This window comes from Engraulis encrasicolus, chromosome 4 (genome assembly GCF_034702125.1).
Source record: "Engraulis encrasicolus isolate BLACKSEA-1 chromosome 4, IST_EnEncr_1.0, whole genome shotgun sequence".
NCBI lineage: Eukaryota > Metazoa > Chordata > Actinopteri > Clupeiformes > Engraulidae > Engraulis > Engraulis encrasicolus.
In genome coordinates, this window is record NC_085860.1 from 23,637,592 (window position 1) to 23,652,275 (window position 14,684).

The following is a 14,684-nucleotide window of genomic DNA, read 5'->3' on the forward strand; positions in this document are numbered from 1 at the left end:
GCTTTTTGCCTCTGGTGAACCGACATGGCCATAATGACATTATCATACGGGGAGCAGGCGAGTGAGGAGGGGGAGAACATATGCCACCAAGTTGCCTAAAAATCTGAAAACCGAAGTAACAACTGTGTGCCCCCATCTGTGCAGGCAGGGGTGTTAAGTATACCCCCGCAGCCCCCGCGAGGCAGGGGGGCCCATACGAGGCGGGGGGCCCACATGGGCCCTTGACTTGAAGAAACGGGCCCCCTTCACAGGATATTAGGCACTCTTTTTTTCGTTCGGGGGCCCATTCTTGGTAGCTTGCAGGGGGGGCCTGAAGTACTTGCGTTACGCCAATGTGTGCAGGCGTTCAGGATAGGCTCTTGTGCCAGGTGAGAGTCGTCGCAGGGATGGAACAGTATCTACTGACTCAGCTGTTGTGAGCCGGGCAGCAGTTACCGGGAAAAAAAAGTGGCAAGGCAGACATTGCTGACGCTTTGAGTTTGTCTTCCTCCTCCGGGACCTTCTCTCTTCTGCATATTTAGCGTCTGTGTGTTCCAAATACAGTGAGTGGCTCTTTTAGACACATCATCACTGTTGTTCCTTATGGTGGGACGTATGACGACGTTATGAGGTCATCTACAATACAGAAGACTGAAATGACACCTGAATACACAGCAATTAATTCCCAGACAAGATTCTCGATTAACAAGTATCCTATGCCTATTGTTTGCAGCTTACTTGCAATCTATTACATCTATTACTTGCAGAATCATCTAAACCAGCCCTTGTATTAAAAAGACCAATCGTTGAATGTGATAGGGATGCAAACTCAGCAGGGATGTGGTTCAGGTGTGGAAGGAAGGCCTCCTCAAAGTCAGCTTTGCTACATGCTCTGTCACGTATGAGACCTATGACACACTGCTGTTATTCCACCACATTAGTAGGCTACTAGCCCTACAACGGAATCTAGCCATAACAGAAAGTGCTAATGCTTCAAGCCTTTAAAAATGTAGCATACAAAGACAAAAGGTAGCCTTTTGAAAGGCCAGTGGGCAACTGCTTGGGGCCCTGCTACAGGTCACCACTGAGCGCTGGCAAATCATAAACAGTAGTGATGGAATAACAATAGGCTTCAACTTCAATATTTCACCTTTTTTGCTTGGGGTCTCGTCAACAGACTACGGTATTACATTGCCTCTGTATGGAATGTATGGTGACAATATTAGCAGTGTGCCGCAGGTTGGCTGCAACAGTTGGTTTAGTATTAGGATCTTAGCTGTGGTGACATGGCGACGCTGCACAACCAGTGATGCCGTCTGTTGGTGCCGGATGGCTTTAGTCCAGCTGGTTATGCTGCAGTACAGTGACTGCTGGTTTGGCAAAGGCAACTAGTAGGAGTGTAATGCTGTGCGACAGCATCCAGAGATGTTGGTCCCAAGAGCAGAAAGTGAAAACCCCTATAATAATATTTTTCCTTCTACCACAGCGGACTTCACAAAGGACCTGCTCTTGACTCTATGGGTCTTGAATGGTCATTGAGGTGAGCAGATTTATAACTGATTGGATTTAATTTGTGGCAGGGTTTTTTTCTTTTACTTTTTGAACCCAACATCCTTTTCTCTTAGTTGTCCATCATGTCCGGTGATGACTCTTATTAAAAAGGGGGTAGGGGTAGGGTCAACGTTGTTGGCGTTATGGCAACATCCACACCTCTAGCTACATATTAACCAATAGCAGCCTTGTGTTGTTCTCTATGGCAGTGACCTGTGTATACTAAAGCCTGAGCAACAGCACTGGGATCAATGGAAGAGCGAAGTGGCTTGGGTTCCTGTCTCACCCTTCTTCTGGCAAGGTTGAACAAAAAAGACAAGAAAAAGGCAATGCACTTTACCCTCCTCTATGAAAGTGTACCTTGTAAAGAAATAAAAACAAGATTCAAGTATTATTCTATATCGCGGTATGCATGTGTGCTTTTTTTTGGTAAGAATCCATAATAACACTGTACATGTTCAATTTAGAAAAATGCATTTTATTTTAACATAATGTCAAAGAAAACAAACTAAACACAAATGATGGGCAACATAATGCACGATTCCAAGACAATAGATAAATTCCAAGCCAAAAAATGTTTCTTCCCAGGTATAAATTTCATGAGTGCTTTATAAAAATTGCATGTTTGCAAAGGGGAATGAGAGAAGAAGCCAGTTTATATATGTAGGAGTGTGTGTGTGCGTGCGTGCGTGCGTGTGTGTGTGTGTTAGGTCTTGGTCTGCCGCACGAGGCCCCTGATCCTGCGTGTGAGGGCCTGGATGAAGGTGTATCTGGAGCGGCCCTTGCTGTACAGGGACTCCACCTCCAGCAGCTTACGCTGCACCGCCTCCCCAAAGCTGCCCCCCACGTCACTCTGGAGCTGAGAGAGAGAGAGAGAGAGAGAGAGAGAGAGATAGAGAGATGAGAGGGAGAGAAGGATAGAGAGAGACACAGAGGAAGAGATTTAACAAATTTCATTTCACAGATTTGGTTATGTTTAAAACTTGTGTCTTTGTGTCACAGGTAAGATATGTATCTGTATTATATTGTATCTAAAAAACCCTCCACCAAGTCAGTCTGAAGCAAGAAGGCAAGGATTTAGAGGAAACCAAAAAAGGTTGCCGTCTGCGCCTTAACTTTGAATCGTGTGTTGCTTGGTGCGACTGCTCACCAAAAATAGCGATACTAAGACAGTCAAAAAAGATGAGGCGCACACAAGGCTTGCAAGTTCAAAATGTGTATTGTGGCCGACAAATTACAAACGAAGTCATCTGAAAAAAGCTGGAGCTACAGACGTTTCGGACCTAGTCCATTATCAATGTCTGGAGACATTGATCATCTTTTTTGACTGTCTTAGTAAAGATTTAGAGGAGCAAGGGAGGGGGTGAGTGAGTGAGTGACTGAGTGTGTGAGAGAGAGACACAGAGAGGGTGAGAGAGAGAGAGCGGAGAGATGCCTACACTTCTGTAAAAATAATACAGCATTTCTACTGTACATGAATAATTAAAACATGTTAAACATCAAGGGCTCCTATTCTCCAAACTCACCTGTTCTAGATCTTGCTGACTGACATGAGCCAGACCCAAAGCACGGCCCCCTGAGGCAGCTAGAAACAGGGAGACACACACAGTGAGAAAATAAGGAGACAGAAAATGACAGCAAAATAGAAAACTGGGACATTTATTCTGGGAACAGAGGAACATGGGTGACATTTGCTACTTTTTTTTAGATCAAGACAGCCATAGGCAACAGCCAGCCAGACAAGCAGACATCTCATGGTATTCTATCAGATCTACCTCTATATCTTCTTACCTTTGTATCCTGGCAACAGGGAGTCCTTGGGATCGGTGGGCGTGCAGTACAACAGATAGTACTCCAGGTGGCGCCAGAGCACAAATAGACACGTTTCAATGATGTCTAAAGAAAAAAGCTGGTCAAGGACTCATGAACATCTCTCACAGAAATGAACTACTTTCTACATTCAATTAAAAAAAATGATAACATAAGATGCACAAACATTCTGCACAACTGAAAAGACAACAGGTCACGCTAACATATTAACTACTGCAACTCTATATGGCAGGACATCGGTCAGAAACCAGCTTGCACATTATTTTAGTGGACCTTGTTACCTTGAAACAGATTTGAGCAACTCCAATAAACAATTGTGGTGCATAAATAGCCCGAGTGTGAAGGATACATGAGCAGAGGGCCATGAGTTTGGCTCTGTTGTTGATGAGCTGCACCAGTCTCCTCTTGGCCAGCTGACTCCTCTGCACCGACGGCAGCTTCTCCACCACACCAGCGCCCGTTACTATGGCCTGGCACAGCTGCCAACCAACACACATAGGGACAAAAGAGGAGAGATAAGCACAGGTTAAACACCTGTTACTATGGCCTGGCACAGCTAGAATCACACATATGGACAATACACAGGAGAGAAAAGCACAGGAAAACAGATTAAGCACCTGTTACTATGACCTGGCACAGCTGCCAACCAACATGCATATGGACAACACAGGAAAGAAAAGCACAGGAAAACAGATTAACACCTGTTACAATGGGCTGGCACAGCTGGAGAAAGCACACAAAAACAGCTAGCACAGCTAGCAACATGCATATGGATGGACAGTTTGTTTGTTTACATTTATGGCCAAATATGCAACTGTGGCTATTTCATGGCCAGTACAGGTATATGGATGGACAGCACAGGGGAGATAGGGACAGGAGAACAGGGGAAGCAGATTTAACCCATTGATGCAACACCTGCAAAAAACGCCTGCTAAATTCCCAAGCCATTTTAGTGACATGGTACAACAAACAAAATATCTCAGCCTCTGAAACCCATAAAAACATTCAATAGATTGTATTTGAAAGCCAAGCCAAAGCCCTCATCTTGCATTAGAACATGTTCATTAACAACTAAAATACAAAAAATTTTAATAAAAGGAATCTCAAATTTCATGAGCCTAAAGCTGTGTCATGAAGGTCCCAGCACTAGGGTCAATGTTGCACTACGCAGCATCCAGCATCAAAGAGTAAACCATGGTAGCACTTTGCGGTCTCTCTCGGCACATGTGATTGTGTGTGTGCATTATTTTCCGGCATGTGTGAATTTCTGCATATTGTTTTTCAGACACGTGAATACATGAGGTCATGTGTTTCTCGGCACATGTAGCCGTGAGTGTGTGTGTGTGTGTGTGTGTGTGTGTGTGTGTGTGTGTGTGTGTTTGTGTGTGTTACATTACCTCCTTGAGCTCCTCAGGTGAGAGTTGCTCCAGGCTGTCCAGTTTGCTGAGGCTCTGTCGGTGGCTGTCGTGGTATTTGAAGAAGTCCTGAGCGCTGCTCTTCAGCAGGTACAGCACCAGCCCCAGACTGGGCACCCGCGAGTACGGGGCCGACGGCACTGACAGGTCTATAACACACACACACACACACACACACACACACACACACACACACACACACACACACACACACACACACACACACACACACACACACACACACACACTAATGTTGGATGGTGACAATCCTATGTATAACCATGACAATGCTGTGTGTGTGTGTGTGTCAACTGTGTGACGTGGCAGGGGCTTATGGGTCATCTGAGAGCACTTTATGTTTGCCAGCCTATGTGCACTCAGCGGACTGTGTGTTTCCCCCCCCAATGGTCCACAGTGTGTGTGTGTGTGTGTGTGTGTGTGTGTGTGTGTGTGTGTGTGTGTGTGTGTGTGTGTGTGTGTGTGTGTGTGTGTGTGTGTGTGTGTGTACACTATAGTTCAGCATCTATTTGCAATGTGCATGTGTGTGTACCTGGGCGTGTGGGGTCCCTGGCAGCGGGTTCGATGGCGGTGGGGCTGAAGAGGCAGATGCTGAACTGGGCATCAGAGGAGCTCTGAAGCAGCAGCGTCTGGCAGTACTCCATGATGTTGGCACAGATCTGACCAGGAGGAGGAGGAGGATGAGGAAGAGGAGGAGGCGAAGAGGAGTTGGAGGAGGAGGAGGAGGAGGAGGAGGAGGCGGGGGGAGTGTGAGGAAGAGGAGAAGGAGGAAGATGAGTTCACATTTAACACTGAGCCACAGAGATTGATAGTGATCAAGTGGATGGCTCTGTGTTTGTGGACATATTGATCTGTAATGTGTGAGAAAGGGATACAGAAGAAAGAATACACAGTTCTGTTTCGTTTCTCCTGACCGCCAGGCAGTCATCTGAAATGTGTGTGTGTGTGTGTGTGTGTGTGTGTGTGTGTGTGTGTGTGTGTGTGTGTGTGTGTGTGTGTGTGTGTGTGTGTGTGTGTGTGTGTGTGTGTGTGTGCTACCTGTTGCATGGCCACCTCCAGCTCCTCTCGTCTGTCCGCGGGGTCTCAAGGAGGATGATAATGGTGTGTGTGTGTGTGTGTGTGTGTGTGTGTGTGTGTGTGTGTGTGTGTGTGTGTGTGTGTGTGTGTGTGTGTGTGTGTGTGTGTGCTACCTGTTGCATGGCCACCTCCAGCTCCTCTCGCCTGTCCGCGGGGTCTCCAGGTGTGATGCTCTCCTCCGCCTGCTTCAGGAGCCGCACGCGCTCAGCACCAGCCAGACGGCCCAGCAGGGACAGACACTGGCGCTGAACACACACACACACACACACACACACAAGGACAAACAAAACTTTACTTAACAGCACTGCCCAGCAGGGACAGACACTGGCGCTGAACACACACACACACACACAAGGACAAACATACCTTTATTGACAACACCATCAAGTCTAGCCAGCCATGCTGGAGCAGTATCCAACCAGTACTATCCAAATATGATTGGACCTGGACAACTCACTTGTTTTTTGGGGGATTTATTCTTTTTTTTTTTTTTTTAGATATTTTTTTGGTCTTTTAGACTTTAGCAAAGCACCTGGGCCAGAATCGAAGCCGGGTCGGCCGCGTAGTAAACGAGTGGGACGGAAGGGCCAACTGTAACTTGGTAATTGATTGTATAACCACAAATTACTGTTCGTCAAAGGCGAATTTGATTGTCCAGTCCTTATTCGGAATCAACATCAGCTAATATGGGTTTTTTTTGGGCCGTATCACCAAGTGCTACTAGATGGTGCTTTTGAACCAAGTTAAATGGTAAACTACAGAACTCTACATACAACATATTAATAATCAGAAATAATTTTCTTCCATCAAATTTAGCAAAAAATGTAAATACTGCAGCCTCTTAAGGCCGTCCTCTGATTGGCCCTGAATTTAATATGTACAAAAGGATTTCCATCAAATTACCGGAATCCAACATACAGCTGAAGGTCAAGTCCTTAATGCATAATGCATAACAGCGCACCAGCACAGCTAGACACTTGAGTCAGCAGTTCTCAACTTTTAGCTTTACTTTCATTATGCAGACGTGAGCTGTAGCTCCTGAATCTAAATTCTTGCTTTAATTCCACGATCAAATTTTCTTTAGCGGCAAAATGTGGTAGCAAGCAAGGTCAAAATCCTAATAAAAAGTTAACTAAAAAAAAATAATAATAATAAAAAAAAATCTTGCTTTTCATTCCAAGATCAATTTTCTTTAGAGGTGAACTGTGGTGGCGAGTTAAAAAAAATTCTAATGAAAAGTTAACTCAACGGAAAAAAACTAAAAAGACCTGTGTGGTTCTCGTACCTGGAATCTGCCCACGTGTCCCTGGAACTCTAGCAGAGCTGTGCTGTTGATGTCTCCCATCTCCAGAGTACCTGCAGTGCACATACAATGGAAAATATACCAAGTGTTGTTTTCCATTTGTTTTATTACAGAAATGTATGTTTACATTATGTTTATCATTTCCACTCCCACTGAAGAAATTTCAGCAGAGTGGTCAGGAGAGGTCCAGTGACCACACAAAGATATTTAGTGGGATTGTGAATGTGTACCTGGCAGGCCTGTCTTGCTAACAATGTCAGTTAAGAGGAAGAGCTGTGTGTGTGTGTGTGTGTGTGTGTGTGTGTGTGTGTGTACCTGGCAGGGCGGTCTTGCTGATGATGCCTGAGAGCAGGTGTGTGTGTGTGTGTGTGTGTGTGTGTGTGTGTGTGTGTGTGTGTGTGTGTGTGTGTGTGTGTGTGTGTGTACCTGGCAGGGCGGTCTTGCTGATGATGCCTGAGAGCAGGTGTGTGTGTGTGTGTGTGTGTGTGTGTGTGTGTGTGTGTGTGTGTGTGTGTGTGTGTGTGTGTGTGTGTGTGTACCTGGCAGGGCGGTCTTGCTGATGATGCCAGTGAGCAGGGAGAGTTCCTGCAGGGCTCCAAGACTCATGTCCTGGCCTCTCAGGATGCTCTGGATGGTGTCTGCATGCACGATCAGCCACTGGAGCACCTACACACACGCACCCCATCATCAAGTTGTGGTTCAGGAGACAATTTAACGCATGCATGCAGAGGAGATACAAAGACCCAAATAAATCATGCAATGAGCCGTAAAAATGATTTGCAATTCTTATGAAGGTACTACTGAAAAGTGTGTGTTCAAATGTGTTTTTTTCCCCCTACGTTTTTGTGTGTGTGTGTGTGTGTGTGTGTGTGTGTGTGTGTGTGTGTGTGTGTGTGTGTGTGTGTGTGTGTGTGTGTGTGTGTGTGTGTGTGTGTGTGTGTGTGTGTGTGTGTGTGTGTGTGTGTTCTCCTGACCTGTGCTGCCCCCTGCTGGTGGTGAGTGCTAGTGGAGGTCAGTATGACCTGCAGCAGTCTGAGGGTGGGCAGCAGGATCTGCCTGTAGCGCTCCAGAGGAGAGGGGATGAACGCAGAGCGCTCACGCTGACCAAACACCCTGCACAAGCACACAGAAGGAAAACAAGAGGATTAACACACAGAAGAACAAGTAGGTTTACTGGCATGATCAGTTAAATAAGCTTGTACTAAGTGGGGAGTACACAGAAAAAGGGTATGGTCAAAAAATACAATTTAATTCCAGTAGCGATGAAAGTTCAGAAAGTTTTCATAAAAACAAAAAGGAAAAAGAACAGCAAGCAGCGTGTGGTGTCTTCTGAACTTTCATCTTTGATCAACTCTTCCTGCCTCACACCTGCACCTGTATTGAAGGCTTGCACACTCTCTTGCACACTCTCTTGAACTTTAATTCCATAAGTTCTTATTCACTCCTGCGCCCACAGCACAGCAGCAACACCCACCTCCACAGGTTCAGTCTTGTACTAAATACTGCATGTGAAACACCGGGCACTGCACCAGCTGGGCTACCAGTCCACAGGAGGTAACGCACGCACGCACGCGCACACACACACACGCTTTGGGGGCACTACCCTGAGCAGTAGCCACTACTTATCCTTAATTTCCTTTTGGGGATTAACAAAGTTACTCTACACACACAGACACACACAGACACACACAGACACACACACACACACACACACACACACACAGACACACAGACACACAGACACACACGTGCACACACATACGTACACTGCAGGGCTCAACACTAACACACGCCAGGTAGCCAAATGCGGGTGAAAGTCGGCGTTGGCTAGTAGATACCAAAGTTTCACTAGCCATTCTGGCGGGTCCGTTACTATTCTAAATGATGAGGCACCGCATTTTGTAGTTTTTCCCCTCGGACCGTCTTTGCTACAAGCGCAATGCAATGCGATTTCGCGAGCCTACAATACCCATGAAGCACCTGTGTCACGCAGAGGTTGCGCTAGACTTTTTCACAGTCCGTCATTTTGACGGACAGGGTCGAAAAAAATCCGTCATCGCCTATTTTTTAAATTCGCCACCTAGTTTCTCAATGTGGGGGGTCGCGACCCCGCACCGAGAACAACACATGCGCAATTGCGGCCAATTGAGAGTAAACCGCTGTGAATACACCCCCTTTCACTCGACATTCATTCTCCGATTTCGAGGATGGAGTCAATTTTGCTGTCCACTTTCTCTCTCTGCCTCCCTCATACATCCAAAAGCTGCAGATATCTCTCATGGCGCGCGTCTGATTCAGTGTTCAGCACTATGGTCACAACAAGCACGTTTTTAAAAGACGCGTGCAGGGCTTTATCCAACAGCTGTCAGTCACTCGATTTGCTCTGATTAATGCACCGATTGTAATACAACAGCGCAGTGTTAAATAATATTCGCGTTGGACTTCACATGCACAATGGAAAGGAAAGCCGTCTTGAAGCAGAAAGGTGTAGCCCAGACAGTAGCCATAAAGGCACTGAAGCCTACAACAGGAAGACGACCAGATTTCACAAAACTTTGTTGAAAAATGTCAGCGACGGTAAAGGGAGCCGTAGCCCCATCGACTTATACTGTAGGCCTATGTTGCCTCTGGGAGCGCGGTAAAGTTGTCTGAATAAAAAATATATCGCATATAATGGGTGAACCAGCTATCGAAATGAGAGAAGGTTAGCCGTTTCTGGCAACTTTTGCCAAGTTGTAAGTTGCGTTGCCTGGTAATATTTTGGTTCTCGAATATCCGTCGTTTTTATTAGTTAATGTTCTGAAGCCGTTTTAGACCTGCGTTGCCTTTGAGTGAAGGTTTTGGCTAGCAAACGTGCTATTCGCATATTTGTTCATGTTTCAAGCGAGGAGTTATGAACGAATGCTTCTATGAAGGGCGATAGAGGGACAACTTCGTCATTGGCAGAAAATCAGATAGTCGGTAAATGTAATAGGCCTAGGTCTACAAATAGTTCTGAATCTTAAAGTCGAAGTCACACGTGTATGGTGGCAACGTCTTAGTTATTTTAATTCATTATTTTGAGCAAGCGCAGAGGCGCGCGCTCTGCTGCAGCCAGCCGCACAGCCCAGCTGCGGCGCATGGTATGACAAGCAAGGAGAGAGGGAGAAAGGCAAACGATAGTAGCATGAAATTATCTGCGCTGATAACTATGCCTAATTGAAATGCATATTTGCTCTATTCGATAGAGGCGTAGGCCTATTTAAACTTGTGATTTATTTATCATCCCTCTGAATATTGATCCGTCAAAATGACGGACAGGCTTCAGAATTTTCCGTCATCCTTCAAATAAATCCGTCAATGACGGACATTTGTCGGTTAACGCGACCTCTGGTGTCAGTGTCACCTCTGTCTCACACGCGAGAGGAATCTGATAGAGCTAGTCTTGCGAATATGAGTGGCAGCAGCGAGCTACCAGCTGCACATCAGGCGCGCGTTTGGAAATGTCACTGAAAACCTTCACGTGAAAATAAAGTAGCGAAGTTCATCTCAACTGACCTGTTTTGGGATCTGTCATTACAATGCATAGTAGTAGTGGACATTAAAATGACCAAGGCGAGAGGTGAACACCTCAGTCTTGTGAAAGTCTTGAGACTAATTAGCGCAGTGATAAGACAAGGACACATGGCATTAATAATGTTCGGTTTAAATAATTTTCTGATTTGCCTGTATGTCATCATACCTTAATATTCCTCCATGTTTCTTGTGCCGTTGTTCCCGACTGTCAAACGGGGCTTAAACAACGCGCAGTAGTAGCCTTCCAGAGTGACTGCACAAATCATGTCCCATGTCCCTTCGCATGTGCCCATCTTGCCTTGCGTCCGTTTAGCCTATAGCCTATTTTAAACAACTCAATATTAAACGGAATGAAAGGAAGTCGTAGCTCCTTCTGTAGTTAACGGCTGCATATGTGTGTGCCTTCTAGTGGATAGCCTACTTTTATGAGAAAATATTCCAGAAGAGGTGTTATTCCACATCCATGACCGAGGACATGCGAAGCTTGGCAATGACTTTGCACTATCTACTTTGCGCATCGAAAGTGCCCTTCAGATCAAAGACGGAAATATTTTGCTCTCATGTAGCTTACATTTGTGCCCTTCCACAACACTGTGCTTGGTGTTTCTGCACGGCTATGCCATTCCTCAGATACGTTAATCTGTTCTTATAGCATGCATGCATGGACCAGTTAATAACAATTCTAGTTATTAGGCCCTATATTATATTATATTATATTATAAGATATATTATATTATATTATATTATATTATATTATATTATATTATATTAGCCTATGTTATGTTATATTGTCCTACATTACATTATTACAGCCTATTATATAATTCATTAAAGCTGCTATGATGGTTAAGAAAATTATGGCTAGTGAAGAGGCCCAATGGCTAGTGAGTCAGGAAAACCACTAGCCAAAATGGCTGGTAAGCGAAAAAGTTAGTGTAAAGCACTGGTACACACACACACGTACACACACACACACACACACACACACACACACACAGACACACACGTACACACACACACGTACACACACACGTACACACACACACACACACACACACACACACACACACACACACACACACACACACACACACACACACACACACACACCTGTGTGAGTCGCTCTCAGGCAGCATGTGGAAGACCTGACACTCCACCAGTTGGGCCACCAGGCCACAGCGCAGCAGCTCCACAGCACCCTGAGCAGACTTGGCCACTCGCGTCAACAGGGCCTACACACAGAGAGACACAGAGAGGTATGCAGATCATTAGAACATGATGAGCATACAGAATACATACACTGAATTACCAAAATGTTTCTGAAACTACAAACAGAGAGGTATAAAAGATGATTATAACATGATGATCAGTAATGCATAATAAATACACTATTACCAACATGTTTATGAAACTACACACACTGAGAGGCATGTAGAGATAGTTGTAACATGATTATCATACAGATTACATACACTGTATGACCAAAATGTTGATGAAACTTGGTTTGTGCAAGTGGCACGATCCAAACTGTTCACACAACATTGGGAGCATGGAAGGAATTGTTCAAAATGTTTTGCCATCCTGTAACTGCACACCATCATGGACTCGTGCATGTAGTGGTGACTGGAGACAGTGTGTGTGTGTCTCCACACACACAATCTTGGATTCGTATATGTATAGTGGTTTGAGCAGGGGTGGCTGGGGACTGTGTGTGTGTGTGTTAGTGTGTATGCACTAAGGATAGACCGATATATACCGTATTGGCCCGAATATAAGACCTGGTTTTTGTTCTAAAAATAGTACTCTAAAAAGGGGGGTCGTCCTATTTCCGCGCGCTAGAGAAAAAAGTATTATTATTATTTTATTTTTTTAACTTAACCTGAATGCGGCCATTAGCCTATGCTTCACAACAATGGATGGGTTAAGAGATTGTTTTGTCCATATCAAATTTGCAGATGCTTGTTTCCTTACGACTGTTGCACCGCACGTCTATCAACTGTCAATGTCAACGCGATGCGGAGTGCAAGGGGAAAAACACAGTCAATCGCGACTCGTTGCTCTGCTTTTATTTGTGTTTGGTTTTACAGTCTCATCATGAAAGCTTTGGTCGTTCTCTCTGGTCAGCCGACAACACCACTAGAAACTAAAGAAATGAAGGGTGATTTGACGAACAACCTGTAGGCTAAGTTTGGGATGCTGTCATCAGCCAATCAATGGTCATCTGTGTGTGCCCGAGAAAGCGGTGCCTTTGACGATATGCCTCGCAACGATGCAACAACACAGAATAATGGTTAAGGCAAGAGATTGTCTTGTTCATATAAAATCACTAGGAGTTTTACCCTTGGTACGAAATGAATATCAATCGGACTTTTAATGTCAACGTGGTCCTGATAGGCAGCGCATGGGTTTCAAGTGCAATGCGTCAATCTGCCTTTGGTCACATTCGGTTTCTATAGTCCAACGGAAAACTTTGGATGCATAAAATGAACGGCGATTTGGCGAGACGGCTGCTGGTTAGCTATTGCTGTCAACTAAGCATTTCGCAAAATCTGTGCATTGCACAATAGATTGCCTATCTCTACTGGACTGGTTGCCTGGCTGGCGCAGAGTAGTCTGAGTGTAGGCTATGTTGCGTCGCACTTTAAACAGGCGGGCCCAGGCAGGCGGCTGTAGCCTGTAGGTGCCTGTTGGCGCTTGACAGGTGAAGTGAGTAAAGAAAGGAAAAGGATATGAGTAACCATCTGTGGTCTTATATCATGGAAATTCCATGAAAATGATATTGTGAAATGTGTTCTTTGTAAAAAGCCTCAGATTTTCCAACAAATTAAAAACTGCATTTTGAGAAAAGTTTCCAATGTGAAACAAAATTAAGTTTTCAAAAAACATTTTTCCCCAAAACATGAGCCTGAAAATGGGGGGTCGTCTTATAATCAGGATCGTCTTATATTCGGGCTAATACGGTATATATATATATATATATATTGCATATTTTAAGTGTATCGGTATCGGCCGATACACGTGTGGTTTTGGCCGATACGCAATATTTATTATTTTATGTCATTCAGGTTTTTTTAAAAGCACCAAGACACTTTATTTTTTTATTACTCGATTGTTAGACATTACTTCATTGTTAGAGTGGGTGTTAAAATGTTCTACCTCAATTTGATAATGTTAAAGGAATGTTTATTTTAAACTTGAGACCTGGAATATTTGTCATTTTTTAACCTTTCTTTTAACCCATATCGGCCCCCCCAAAAAATCGGTATCGCATCGGCCATTAAAAAACCTGTATCGGTCGACCCCTAGTGTGTACCGTGCATGTGTGTGTGTGTGTGTGTGTGTGTCCACACACAATATTGGATTCGGATATGTACAGTGGTTTGAGCAGGGGTGGCTGGGGATAGTGTGCGTGTGTGTGTGTGTGTGTGTGTGTGTGTGTGTGTGTGTGTGCGTGCGTGCGTGCGTGCGTGTGTGTGCGTGCGTGTCCACTCACCATTTTGGATTCGTATGTATAGTGGCTTGAGTAGGGGTGGCTGTGGGCAGAGTGTGTGTGTGTGTGTCTCTCTACTCACCATCTTGGACTCGTATATGTATAGTGGCTTCAGTAATGGTGGCTGGGGACACAACAGGGTCTGCAGGGCTCCGTCGTCCTGCCTCAGGCTCTCCACCAGCACCCGCAGGTAGCCACTGTTGCACACAAACAGCAGCCACGCAGACTGCCGGTCGATAGACAGGATACGGTCAAGCACTGCCAGCGCCAACATCTGAGGAGGAGAAGATGGAAAGAAAGAGAGAGAGAGAGAGAGAGAGAGAGGGATGGGGGAGAGTGAAAGGGTGAGTGACAGGGAAGACAAAGAGAGGGAGAGGGTTGGAGAGAAGATTTAACAACTGATCATCATAGCGTCTATTGATCTGTCTATCTACAGGCATCATACGTACATCTACAATGACAATAT

At 45.1% G+C, this 14,684-nt stretch overlaps 1 protein-coding gene across 1 annotated transcript in view; it reads right to left on the reverse strand.

The window, feature by feature from the left end:
- Positions 1–1,987: 1,987 nt before the first annotated feature.
- Positions 1,988–14,684, reverse strand: part of nup205 (nucleoporin 205) — a 44,003-nt gene continuing 31,306 nt past the window's right edge. The window contains exons 31-42 of the mRNA XM_063196911.1: positions 14,301–14,492; positions 11,839–11,960; positions 8,148–8,286; positions 7,713–7,839; positions 7,156–7,226; positions 5,984–6,115; positions 5,326–5,452; positions 4,758–4,924; positions 3,710–3,839; positions 3,322–3,426; positions 3,057–3,115; positions 1,988–2,389 (exon numbers count right to left, since the gene is read on the reverse strand). Coding sequence (XP_063052981.1) covers positions 2,237–2,389; positions 3,057–3,115; positions 3,322–3,426; positions 3,710–3,839; positions 4,758–4,924; positions 5,326–5,452; positions 5,984–6,115; positions 7,156–7,226; positions 7,713–7,839; positions 8,148–8,286; positions 11,839–11,960; positions 14,301–14,492 — 1,524 coding nt within the window. The 3' untranslated portion in view covers positions 1,988–2,236. The remainder of the gene's footprint in view (positions 2,390–3,056; positions 3,116–3,321; positions 3,427–3,709; positions 3,840–4,757; positions 4,925–5,325; positions 5,453–5,983; positions 6,116–7,155; positions 7,227–7,712; positions 7,840–8,147; positions 8,287–11,838; positions 11,961–14,300; positions 14,493–14,684) is intronic.